At 37.5% G+C, this 13,244-nt stretch overlaps 1 protein-coding gene across 1 annotated transcript; it reads left to right on the top strand.

The window, feature by feature from the left end:
• The first annotated feature begins 413 nt into the window (after positions 1 to 413).
• On the top strand, positions 414 to 9,991 carry ABRA (actin binding Rho activating protein). Its single transcript, XM_055314184.1, has 2 exons — positions 414 to 1,081; positions 9,388 to 9,991. The coding sequence occupies exons 1-2, from the start codon at positions 417 to 419 to the stop codon at positions 9,863 to 9,865; spliced, it is 1,143 nt and encodes a 380-aa protein (XP_055170159.1). The 5' UTR covers positions 414 to 416; the 3' UTR covers positions 9,866 to 9,991.
• Positions 9,992 to 13,244: the final 3,253 nt, after the last annotated feature.

Raw genomic sequence — 13,244 nt, 5'->3', positions numbered from 1 at the left:
GAGATTTAAATGAGAACAAGCCTATAATATTCCTAGCACAATTTGTGCACATATTTTATGCTATAAATGGTAGGACCATATTTTAAGGTCACGAAGAACATAAGGCTGAGCACATGATCAAATCTAGTAGTTTCCACTCTGGCACTTGAGAAGAAAGGGAGTGCATATCACTGTCCTTTCCCAGCAGAGATGTCCCTCTGCTGTGATGAAACTGGAGATGTCAGTGTTTAAAAAAAGCACACCATCGGGGAAGGCACCACGTCTTGGCAAGAAATGTTTAACATAGTTTCCACTATCACCAAACTCTCCCCCCACCACACACACACACACACACACACACACACACACACTGCTTCTATTTAAATCTCGGCACTCCATGGTCCATACTCCCAGGCTCCCAGCAGAGAGGAGAAGGCATGGCTCCGGAAGAAAAGGCAAGAGAAGAGGGCCCAGCCAAGTGTGCCCTCCGGAAGGTACGCACAGCCACCCTGGTTATCAACTTGGCCCGAGGCTGGCAGCAGTGGGCAAATGAGAACAGCACCAGGCAGGCCCAAGAGCCTGCAGGTTGGCAGCCGGGAGGAGCCCAAGACCCACTGCAAGCTCCGAAGCCAGTGATCTACCCCACACCCCAGCAGAAAGCTCAGAGCACCCTGAAGTCTCCCTCCCAAAAGCCAGAGGGCCATGGAGATGGACAAAGCTCTGAGGAAGCCACTGAAGTCTCTCATATCAAAAGGAAAGAGGTGACCAAGACAGTTGTCAGCAAAGCTTATGAGAGAGGAGGTGATGTGAGCCATCTGAGCCATAGATACGAGGATGGCGACATGCTTGGAGCTGGGCAGCCAGAAAATGACATTGACAGAATGCTCCAAAGCCATGGCTCCCCGACACGGAGGAGAAAATGTGCCAACCTGGTATCTGAGCTGACCAAAGGCTGGAAAGAGATGGAACAGGATGAGCCCAAGTGGAGGAGTGACAGCATAGACACAGAGGACAGTGGCTACGGAGGGGAGACTGAGGAGAGGCCCGAGCAGGATGGAGAGCAGGTGGTCGCCACCAGAATCAAACGCCCCTTGCCTTCCCAGTAAGTGAACGCCCCCCTCCAGCTCCTTATACTGCCTTTGAGCCCCAACCAGCTGTGGGGCTTGGGGCAGGGAAATGCTACCAATGGTAGAGTGAAAATCTTAAACATTGGGCAGGCCGCAAGGTCCTGTAGGGAAGTCATGCTCCTGAGCTAAAGGAGCAGTGCCGAGCTAGACACGGACTTCTGGGTCAAGAGCCTGAACTCTTTTGTTTCTTTAATGTTTTGAACCAAACACTCAAGTTTTAGCCTCAACAAAGGTGAAGCCCCCAGAGAAGGATGTCTGTGTTGGGTACATTTTTAAAATAAATTTCGTGATGAGTAACAAATTGGCTTATTTCTCTGCAGAAATAGTGCAGACTAGGATGCACATATGATGCACTCTATATGAATAATAATAGCTTTTATACATGGAGCATATGTGGCAGGTAGTGTGCTAAATTCTTGGAAGCCTTAATCTCAATTACTTCTCCCAATACAACAGAATTTATCCCAAAAGGTTACTGTTGCTATCATTTTACAAAGGAGGAAATGGGCTTAGAAAAATAAGACTAGATGTCACAGTGAAGATCTTCTGTCAGCGTACTTTGGATTAGCTAGAGGTAGGAAGGGGACAGCTGGGGTCAAAAAGAAGTGTAGACTAGTGCTGGTAGACTAGGACTGGGCAAACGTTTCCCTTGTCTCAAATCAGTCCATAGTATTATCAGGAGACACATCTACCCACATAGTGCATGTGGGACACACGTCTCTATGACCCTGTAAACAGGTGGGAGGCTGCTATCCATTTTGAGAGTAGCCTCTGATGTTAGACAGACCCAAGTTCAAATTCCAGCTCTCCCCCAACAATAGTTGATAATACTGTATTACATACTTGAAAGTGGCTAAGAGAGTCGATCTTAAATGTTCTCACCTCCTGACCCCCCGTCACAGAGGTTATTTTTCTAAGCCCATTTCCTCCTTTGTAAAATGATAGCAGCAGTGACCTTTTGGGATGAATTCTGTTGTATTGGGAGAAGTAACTGAGATTAAGGCTTCCAAGAATTTAGCACACTACCTGCTACATATGCTCCATGTATAAAACCTATTATTATTCGTATAGAGTCTATTATTTGGCAATTTTTCACACTTTCAGAAAGAGTTTGTTCTGTTGTTAAACAAAGACAGAGATGCTATTAAAGCTAAGTCATTAAAATACCACAACCCTAAAACTTTTAGATGTCAGATACATACACCTACACACACACACACACGCACACACACACATGCACGCAAACACTGAGTCAAATTGATACACTTATTCAGACAAAAAAAGTACATACTTTAAGACAGTGACTCCACCTCCACATAATAGAAAGCCAGGCTATTTCACTTCACGACCATAGACTATCAAAATATGTGAAAAGTCTCTGATATGATGAATGCTTACAAACTGACTCCCTTTGCGAATATTAGATGTACAGGTATGTTTTTAAACTTTATGAAACAAAGTAAAGAACAAAACTGAGGACCCAATTTGACAAAAAGATGTCACAGTTTGTGACTTTAAGGGTGTTTTGAAAGAATTCGAACTATGACATCCCACACTTTCAAGAAAACTGAAACGGCAAATGTAGATAATTATAACAACTTTCATGCATTTAGTGCTTGCCATGGGCATTTTACATGTTCTGTCCTTTTAAGTCTCATGATCCTATGAAGCAGGTATTATTATCCCATTTTAGGCATGAGGGCACTAAAGCTCTGAGGGCAAGTTTACCCAGTAAGTTAGTGACAAAGCTGAGATGTGCCTGTCTCCAAATGCAATGTTTAGAAATCAGACTTGGTGCTACCTCTCCCTGCAGTGCTTTGAAGATATGTTGAGAGATTTGGATTTGTGCTCTACTTCTATTAATACAGAAATTCATCATCAGAAATAATTATCCTACCAGGAAATATGGAACCAAATCAGGCCTTGTGGATTTTGGGTGTGCATGTGTGTGTGCGGGTGTGCGTTTGCTAGAAATGGAAGAATAGAACCCAGCAGAATAAAGATTGAGGATGTTACAGTGAAGATCTGTCAGCGTACTTTGGATTGGCTAGAGGTAGGAAGGGGACAGCTGGGGTCAATGTTTATTCATATATTCATTCATTTAATCCTCACAGTATTGTCATGGGTAGGTATAATTAATATTCACATTTGACAGATGGGGACATAAGACAAAGATATAGTAGAAAATTTGTATAGGATTGTAAAGCCTATGGGATTTGAACCAGGCAATGTTGCTCTTGATTTCACTCTCTTCACCACACTCTCAACTGTTTCAGCTGGAAGTGAGGGTGCACATACAGGACCCTTCTCAGGTTCCTAAAATCAGGCATGTACGTGGGCACCTTCTTAGTGTGATGGAGGGGTGCATAAGCTTTGAATGAGAGACAGTTAGGTTTGAATCATGGTTACTTTGGCAAATTATGTCTTTGTCCTCATCTAAAAAATAGATGTAACCCACAGAGTTATTTTGATATTAATTATGCAAAGCAATGGACCCAGAGGAGCTCCTTAATAAGCTCTAGGCATTATAATGCAAGGGTCCATTCCTGGTGATCCCAACCCTACAGGCTGCTAGGAGACTGATCCTCAGGGTTGGGGTGCAGGGGTGGGATTAAATCTCTTCTTTCCTTCTTTGGTTCATTTCTTGGTCATAGAGTACACAAGGTACCAGAATGTCGTGTGCAGGAACAGCATCTCTTAATGTCAGTGGTAATCCTAGCTGTGCTCAGGAAGCTTCAGCAGAAGCCTGATGAGACTCTCAAGTACTGCTTGAGAAATGAGCATGGCATTATTGAGTAAGCCTATATGAAAGGAGGATTTGTTCATTTATTTTTATTCTTTACCCATGTCTACCAATAGGGAGAAAATTATGTATCATGAATGTTTAAGTAAAAAGAAAGTTTTTTGGGTGGTTAAGAATTTCCATGGATAACGAAATCAAACAAGTTAGGTTTGGTAAAAAGTAGAGATATTCTTTACTAACAGTTTTGCTAACTAGGTTTTACTATGAAATTGGTTTTATTTTATGCTTTATTTTAAAAATATTGAGTGTTTTGATTGTATAGCTACATGACTTGTTCACTCCAGCTCCTTTAGACAAAAGAAACTGCATCCTTCACCTGTACATTAATGGTATAATATTAAAGTGCCAATCATCTATTCATCCTCTCCTCCAAGTTATATTCAGCAAAAATAATAATAGCTGAGAATAAGAATGCTATTCTATAGAGAAGGGAATTGACTCACAGGGACATTAAGAAATGTATCCAAGTCGTAGAGTTAGTAAGTGATGAAGTTGGGAAGGCTGATGACAGAGTTCTTAACCACTATGCTAGGCTGATTCTCTCAGTAGAAAACAGACTCAAAAAACCAAAATGGAGATCAAAGTGTCAGCTTCATTAACAGAATCTAGTAACACCCAAAGTGTAAGGTCTGAGTACAACTGTATTGAAGGACTTTGCTAGAAATGGAGGCCAAAGTATGGCTTTTTGCTATTTGACCCCAATTCTAGAGCGTGGGACCCTTTCTATGGACTCTGAGGACAGTGACCAATCTGCAAGCAGAGTCACAGGCCTGGCTCTCAAACCTGATTGATAACAGGCAGAGATAAATGTGACCCTCTGAATGGCATGCTTCCAATTAGTCAAATTGGTTATCCTTCCTGTGGAGAGGAGAAAGCAAACCAATGCACAGAGGAGCAAATTCTCCCCAGCACCTCCCTGGGAAATTGGAAAGGGTGGCAGAAATTATTTGCTCTACTGACAGAGAGATGTTCCCAGGTGAAGAGGAGAAATACTCCGTCCACAGGAGAGTCTATGGGGTGGGGCCACAAAAGTGGCTTTCTGCTTTCTTCATGCAGATCTAAGACTTAGACCAGAAAATTTCACCTCTGGGCCCCATGACATTTTGAAGCATTGTTTGGTGATGCAGGTGAAGGCCATCTACCAGAGCTTTTCCAATGCCAGTGAACTTGGCTAAGTTTGAAATATACCTTTCAGAGCTTTTATTTCCTGTTGGGTTTATTAATTTTTAACAATTTATCCACATAATTATTACTCCAAAATGATAAAACTGTGATACAGTTAGTTCCTATATTCTCAATACATTGCTGAAAAGCCCATATTCACATGAGAAAGCAACACTCAAACTGATGCCATTTTTAAAGATGACAAAAAAAAAGGGGGCACCTGGGTGGCACCTGGGTCCTGGGATCGAGTTCCACATCAGGCTCCCCACAGGGAACCTGCTTCTCCCCCTGCCTATGTCTCTGCCTCTCTCTGTGTCTCTTATGAATAAATAAATAAAACCTTTTTAAAAAGATGACCAAAAATAAATTTCAGAATTTATCTCAATGAATGAATATACACTTTACAATTAGAACACTTACAATGTTTGGTAGAATTAGTGACTTTGTACATAATTGGACAAGGGAAATATTTGATTCACCACAAGAAATTCTGTTTACTAAGAATGAAGAAACTAAGAAGACAAATTTAGATGAAATATTACCATCCTAAAATATGGATGTGATGCCAGTCTTTGGCTTTGCTTTCTACAAATTTAAGCTAGATTGTTTTTCTAAATCTCAATCTAAGCTATTATTCACATTTTTACTTGAAGATAAAAAAAAAAACAGGATAAACTGGTATATCGTTTCTTATGTTCATTGACCAAGAAGATATTCAAGGTATAAGATTTTCTAATCGTGATTTAAACATTAACTTTCAGACTTTTTAGAAATCAGAAATATAAAAACTATAAAAACAATACAGAACATTTATAAGATAGAGACACTCATTAAGGTGTATTTCCTCCTGGTACTTCATTTTTTATAACCTATGTTCTAATTCTTGCTTATTAGACCCATTCCTTTGCTTTTCTTCTCTACTATTACTGGGAATTACAATTTGACGATATAACAAATGGACATTAAGATTTAGGAGGTGCTTTTTTAGAGGACAAATCCTTCACCTCCTCAGAGATTTATTGTCTCGCCAACCTCAACCCTATCCCTAATGACATAGAATTTCAAAACTCAGGGACTCTAAGTTCCTAATGCAAATTAGAAAGAAAAAAACCCTACATCAGGGAATCAGAGAGCCATATAACATGCAGTTTAAATAAATTTCCTTTGGAGGCTGATTTGAATATTTTCCTTTTTTTTTTGCTTTAAATTATAAAATCAATATGGTATCAATAGAAAAGATAATTTTTAAAAAATGAAAAAATTCAACTGTCATCTGGATAATGACAATTGTTTTCAATCATGCACATGCCACCAATTTCTTCATCCTAAATGTGTATGCATTTTATATGGTTAGAATTTTACCATATATTCACATTTGTATTACTGATTATTTTCAAGAATCTCTTAATGTCTATTTACTTTTTTAAAAAAATTATTGACTATCCAATAAGTACCTTAAACAATTTGACACAGGCTAAGTGTCATAAATACTTTGATAAAAGATGGAAAGTATGCCAACATGTGCAGGGGCTCCTTAAAGGGAAGATTTACAGTAGCCTCCCACCCCTTATCTGTGGGTGCTAAGACCTTCAGTGAATGCTTAAAACTGCAGGAAATACAAAAACCCTATATATATTATGCTTTTTCCTAATATATGTATCTATGAAAAAGCTTAATTTAGAAATTAGACACAGTAAGAAATTAACCACAATAATAATAGAATAGAATTATTATAACGTGCTATAATAAAAGTATATGAATGTGGTCTCTCTCCCTCAAAATATCTTATTGTTCTATACTCACTCTTCTTCTTGGAATGATGTGAGATGATAAAAAACCTCCATGAGGAGGGGCACCTGAGTGGCTCAGTGAAGTAAGTGTCTGACTTTTGATTTTGTCCCTGGTCATGATCTCAGGGTTGTGAGAATGAGCCCCACGTCAATCTCCACACTGGGCATGGAACCTACTTGGTATTCTCTCTCTTCCTCTCCCTCTGCCCCTACCTGTTTGTGTGTGCTCTTTCTCTCTTTAAAAAGAAAAGAAAAGAAAAAAAATGCCTACATGATGAAATGAAGTGAGGTGAATGATGTAGGCACCATGATAATGGCATTAGGCTACTCTTGTACTGACCTTCTGATGACTCATTAGAAGGATGATCATTTACTTCCTGAATATGGTTGCCCACAGGTAAGTGAAACTGAATAATTGTGGACAACTGTATTACATTTTATAATATAGGACAGAACTGCAATTCACACTTGGGAGATACAAGTATGAGTCAACAAACTATACTATTCTTTTCACTTTCTTCTGAGATGTTTCAAATCTCTTCTCTTGCAGGATGTCCCTGCTTCAAATCTGGTATGAGCTTTGGGTTACACTAGGATGGCCTTGAGTTTGCTATTCAAGACTATGCCTGTCACGTATTGCCATGGTTCTAAGGGGAAAAGGTGTTTGCTATCATCTGATAATGAGATCAAACAGCCTATATCTGGGAAGCTGAACAGGGACAGCCTCTGGAGAGGCAGGGGATAGTGAGGACCAGCAGGGCTGAGAGAAATCCATCCCGTTTCAGTGTGGTGAAATTCCTAGCACTTTTCCATATATATGTGACTTGAAAATTGCAGTAACTGTGCATACAGTTTCTTATGTGCTTTTCCCACTTAACTTGGCCATATATTTTTGTTTATGTGGCTACAAAGAAGAGAAGTGCTGTACGTATCAGTGTTCTATGTATCAGTGTTTAAACTATATCTAGTTTGAGCTGTCTTGTAATAATGAAACTGAAAGCAAGCAGTTTTGAACACACAAAACATGGGAATTAGTGAAAGTCTGCCATCTAGTGGCTGTTATTCCTCTTTTGAAAATGCTAATATGAGTATATGTGTCTCCCCATCCATGTCTGTGAGTTTCCTGCATTGGCTAACTAGATTTCAGGAAGGAAGTGATCCTGGATAGTGAAGAATACCCACATCTGACCTGTAACTGGGTTTTGAATAAAAATTGTGAGAGTTTGGATAGCAGGGCTACTTAGCTCAGGCCTGCTGCTCACGTGAACAACTGAAGTGAGGGTATCTCCAATCTCAGTGCTTCCAGACATGAGGCCACTTGGTATTGGGGAGAGGAAGGATGGGTCACTTGTAACAATGAGGAATACAAATCTGTGATTTTTAGATAATCCAAGAATTATATTTTACTTGTGAAGGCAAAGAGACTCGAGAAAAAGAGTCGAGGAGATTGGAACTATAGAAAAGACAGAGAAATCTTTTAAAGATAAATTTTACTGATTTTAAAACTAGGTCTGTACCTTCATGATACTTCTGGTCCACATTGTTCAAGGCGGTTGGTTTTTTTTAAAAAAGAAAATGCAGTCCAAATTGCAAGGACACATACACACATCTGAAACACAATTCACCTACTTATTGGACACTGTACCTGCATGATGAGTGACAGACATCACTGCACAGTGGGAAGAGTATTGACTTTAGCCTCAGACAGCTGGTGTTTAAAACTACCTTTGCCCCTGGTTTAGGACATTATTTCACAGTAGTTACACACAGGCCTGGTTCAAATTCCACAACTATCATTTAACAGGTTTGTGACTTTAAGCAAGTTACTTAACCACCCCCTCAGCTTCCTCATCTGGGAAGTGAGAATAGTTGCACCTATCTCATAGAATGGTTATAGAAATATTAATGAAAAGCATTTGGAAGAATACCAGCACAAAGTATTCAATAAATGTTATTATTGCTAGCAATCATCTTCCATCTATACAACTTGATACTCCAAAATTTGAGGCACATCATTGATACTAGTATAAATATGCTCTCATTCAAAATCCATATATGGTTTACACATATCCATGTATACATAAGTGAATAATACGCAATGTATATGTGCTAGTATAATAAGTCTTATTTTTCGAAATAACTGGTTTCTGAAGTCCCATACAAAATAGTTTCCTTAATGCATTTATATGACTCCAATTCTAAAATGTTATCAGCTTGCAACTTTAAGACATACATATTACATTATATTTGTGTAAAGAAGCTTTTTCTTGAAGTAGAGTTTAATATATTTTTATGGTGTACCAAAACCAGAACAATGTAGTTGTCAACTATCCTCAAATAAAAATAAAGAATGGTGTGACGGTTATACTTTTTCTTCTTTCATTTCGAATTATGTTGTGATTATATTTTGTTAATAATGAAGAAAATAGACTTACATTAAGTTGCCTACGTGCAGTACAAAGAGAAAGCAACACTTGGATGTTAAATATCAGTATCTTGATTCTTCACCCTCTTTCCCTTTTAGGGCGAATAGATTTACAGAGAAACTCAGCTGCAAGGCCCAGCGGAAATATAGCCAAGTGGATGACCTGAAAGGGAGATGGCAACAATGGGCCGATGAACACATACAATCCCAGAAGCTCAATCCTTTCAGTGAAGAATTCGATTATCAGCTGGCCATGTCCACCCGCCTGCACAAAGGAGATGAAGGCTATGGCCGTCCCAAGGAGGGAACCAGAACCGCAGAAAGGGCCAAGCGAGCCGAGGAGCACATCTACAGAGAGATCATGGACCTGTGCTTCATCATCCGTACAATGGCCCACCAAAGGCGAGATGGCAAGATCCAGGTCACTTTTGGAGATCTCTTTGACAGATATGTTCGTATTTCAGATAAAGTAGTGGGCATTCTCATGCGGGCCAGGAAGCATGGACTGGTTGACTTCGAAGGAGAGATGTTATGGCAAGGCCGAGATGACCATGTTGTGATTACTCTACTCCAGTGAACCTTCAACACGAACACCTGACTTGACCCACTGTTGTCTTAATGCTAAACACTAATGTAGTAAAAATTAAAACACAAACTGCTCTGTAATAAGTTAGTAAATATTAAACAGTTTTTACATAAATGACTTTCTGGCACTCTATTTCTGAGGAAGTTTGAAGATTTTGAGGAAGCACTCACACAGCATATCAAAAGGCATGTCGAATGTTATTAGTATACAGTAATAGCATGTCTCTGCCTCTCTCTCTCTCTCGTGTGACTATCATAAATAAATAAAAATTAATAGCATAAATATTTGAAATTCTACTTAACCTTTAGGCAAAAATATTTGGCTATTAATTGCAGAAATTATTATAGATCTTTAAATAAACAATTACTAAATCTAAGAAAATGCTAACTCTAGGTAAACATTAGCAGAATATATTAAGGCATGTCATTTTGAGGGAAAGGATACTGTTAAGTTTGGCAAAACTAAACATTTTCTAAGAAGCTTGACTTTATACTATTATTTCTATCAAAGCATCACATAAAATAAACACATAAAGAAAAAGTAAGTAAGATGTTGGAATTGCTGAAATTTCTCAGTGAGCTGGGAATTTAAAAGATTTCCAATAGGAGTTAATCATCCTTTTGTATGATTTTCACAAACTACATAAAAACAAACATTGCTGGTGTTTTAAAGCTAAAAGAGAAGGCAGTATGTTTACATTTTTACCTTCACTGTGAAAGTAAAGCACAGGTGAGAGATTCAGAATGATCTGTCTTTCTAGGACTTCTTGGAGAAGTTTATTTTTTCTCAAAACCTTAATGTGCCATGCTGCTTACATTTATGTCAATATACAATGAAGTAGGAATACAGAAAATTCTACAATGAAGTAGAATATTCAGTGTAGAAGAATCTGATAGAATCATTGGTAAGTTAGAAACAGATTTGAGTTATTTTAATTTTCTTAATGCTCTAAAAAACTTTATGAAATATCTGAAAGTCATAAAATGGCAATATTCATTTTGCCAAAGTGAAAAAAGCTGTTTAATATGATGACAGAGAAGTTTAGTGGGCATTTATCTGTTACTTGTTATTTTTTCTCGGATTTAATGTGTCTTACAAAATGCTAAAAACAAACTGGATAAAAAGTGTGGTAATAATTACTGAATTCACTGAAAGCACATAATATAGTACTTTCATGTTACAGAAATTAATGTCAAATTATAACACCTCAAGATAGTAGACACTCATAATTGTTAGTTGTTAGATTTAATATAAGGTATAGATTAAACTGTTATAGGAATTATCTTTGTTTTCATGTATGATTCTCTTTCAAACTGAAAGTTCCAATATCTTCTTAAAGAAGGATGTACATTTTTGTTTCCATAATAGATTTGTTAAATTACAAGTTAATGACCAATATTTCTAAATAGAATTTCATATAAGATGTACACTTCTATCACAGTGAAACCTATGTCAACATTCAAAGTCATGCACAAGAATAAAAAATATTTTCTATATTTTCTGTTCTTGTTTATATATTACTATTTTAATGTTATATTCCACAATGCCACTTTTCTTGTGTTTCTAATTCAACAAAATTATAGAGTGCAAGTTGGGTTGCTTCTGGTATTGGTGGAATATTTAGGCCAAGGCTTCAAAAAAATTTCCTCATATTCAACTCTGGGCAATAACAGTTTATGGAAGTACTGATGCAGATTATTCCAAATTTCAATTTGTTGGAATTTGAGGATGGAGTTAGAAAATCTTCTCAGAGAGCCTACATTAACGCTTCTCTGAGTAAGGGGAAGTCAGAAAGCTAGTTCCCTTAAAGGAAAATGCCTGCTTTGTGACAGAATTTTATCCTAAAAACTCCACGATAAGAAAATCTATAGTTGAAAACAGAGCTTTGATAAAAAAAAATATGAGTAGAACTCAGATGGCAAAAAATGGAATATAAACAAAAGTAATAGACAAATTCTATTTCAAATGATTAACCACATCGGATGAAAAAAGAAATGAACATAACTCTTGAATATAGTACTTTGATTAAATATCCTCAGTTTCAGAATTGTTACACCCATACTCTCATAAAAAAGAATATTCCTTTGCAGATTTTTGTCTTTAGACTAATATCTATATTGTCAGATTAAGCAAATGAGTAATATACAGATATCTTTCATTCCTCACTGTAGGAGAAGAAAGATACAAGCATGGAGGGAAGACGAGGAAGAATAATGGTAGATTGCAACTAGAGGTATTAGTGTGCATTCATGATGTGTGAATTTACTTTCTGTCTCCTCAAAGGCCCTAGAAGCAATGCCACCCCAGTAGCAACAAGTACATCTAACATTCCAATTTTCAAGTATCATTCTCCTCGAAAAGAAATATGTATACTTGGAGAAATAGCTGATTCTAGGATTGGATTACAGGAAGTACAGGTAAAATCTGGAACATTGTTGTATCGGAGGCAAGCACTCAAGAAAATGAAGAATTGTACAGCCAGCAGTCCATTTGACAGGGCACCCGCTGGTTAAATATAGGAGAAAAATGGATCATAACACTTCGAATAAAAAAGAAAAAGAACCCATTAGTTCGTACCAATAATACATATTCTTAAATGATAAAAGAAAGCTCTTACAGTAAATATTAACTAGTAAAAGTGCTGGGAATAAAAGTTAGAAAAATCATTTTGCAACCATTTCTATAATTCAGGCAAGGATCCTTGATTGATACCAAAACATTGTGAAAAATTGGGGGATAGAGTATCTATGGTATTAAAGAATCTCCCAACACATTCTTTATTAATTACAAAAGGAGAATGATAGTAGTGGAGAAATAAAGTGAATAGTATATTAATCAATTATAATTGAAGCTATTATCACCAATAAGGGGATAAATATACATATGTGCATCCTAATATGCAGAGAACACGACATCACTTCTGCGGTTTTCTTGCCCAAAAAAGCATAACCTAAGTATAGGAAAAATTTAGACAAATCCACATTGATTGACATTCCATAATCCTGAGCTCTTCAAACGTATCACTGTCATAAGACCCAAAGAATGACTAATGAACTCTTCCATGTGAAAGGAGATCAAAGAGAATAACGGACTGCAATGCAGGATCCTGGATTGGATTATGGGATCAGGAAAAATAATGCTTTAAAAGACAGTATTAGGACCATTGGTGGAATTAACAAATGAATGGCATATTAAATCAAAATATTGTATTACCTTAAATTTCCTGAATTCAGTCAATCATTGTACTGTGGTTATAAAAAAGGATACCCCTGTTTTTGGAGATGCACACAAATACATATGTAAAGTATGACAGAATTAGACTGAGCATAGTAGGTGAATGGATGGGTGTGTGGAGAGAGAAGAGAGCGGG

The sequence above is a fragment of the Nyctereutes procyonoides genome, unplaced genomic scaffold, assembly GCF_905146905.1.
Source record: "Nyctereutes procyonoides isolate TBG_1078 unplaced genomic scaffold, NYPRO_anot_genome, whole genome shotgun sequence".
In the NCBI taxonomy this organism is placed as follows: domain Eukaryota; kingdom Metazoa; phylum Chordata; class Mammalia; order Carnivora; family Canidae; genus Nyctereutes; species Nyctereutes procyonoides.
Note: the sequence above shows the minus strand (reverse complement) of the source record. Positions and strands in the feature narration are given on the sequence as shown.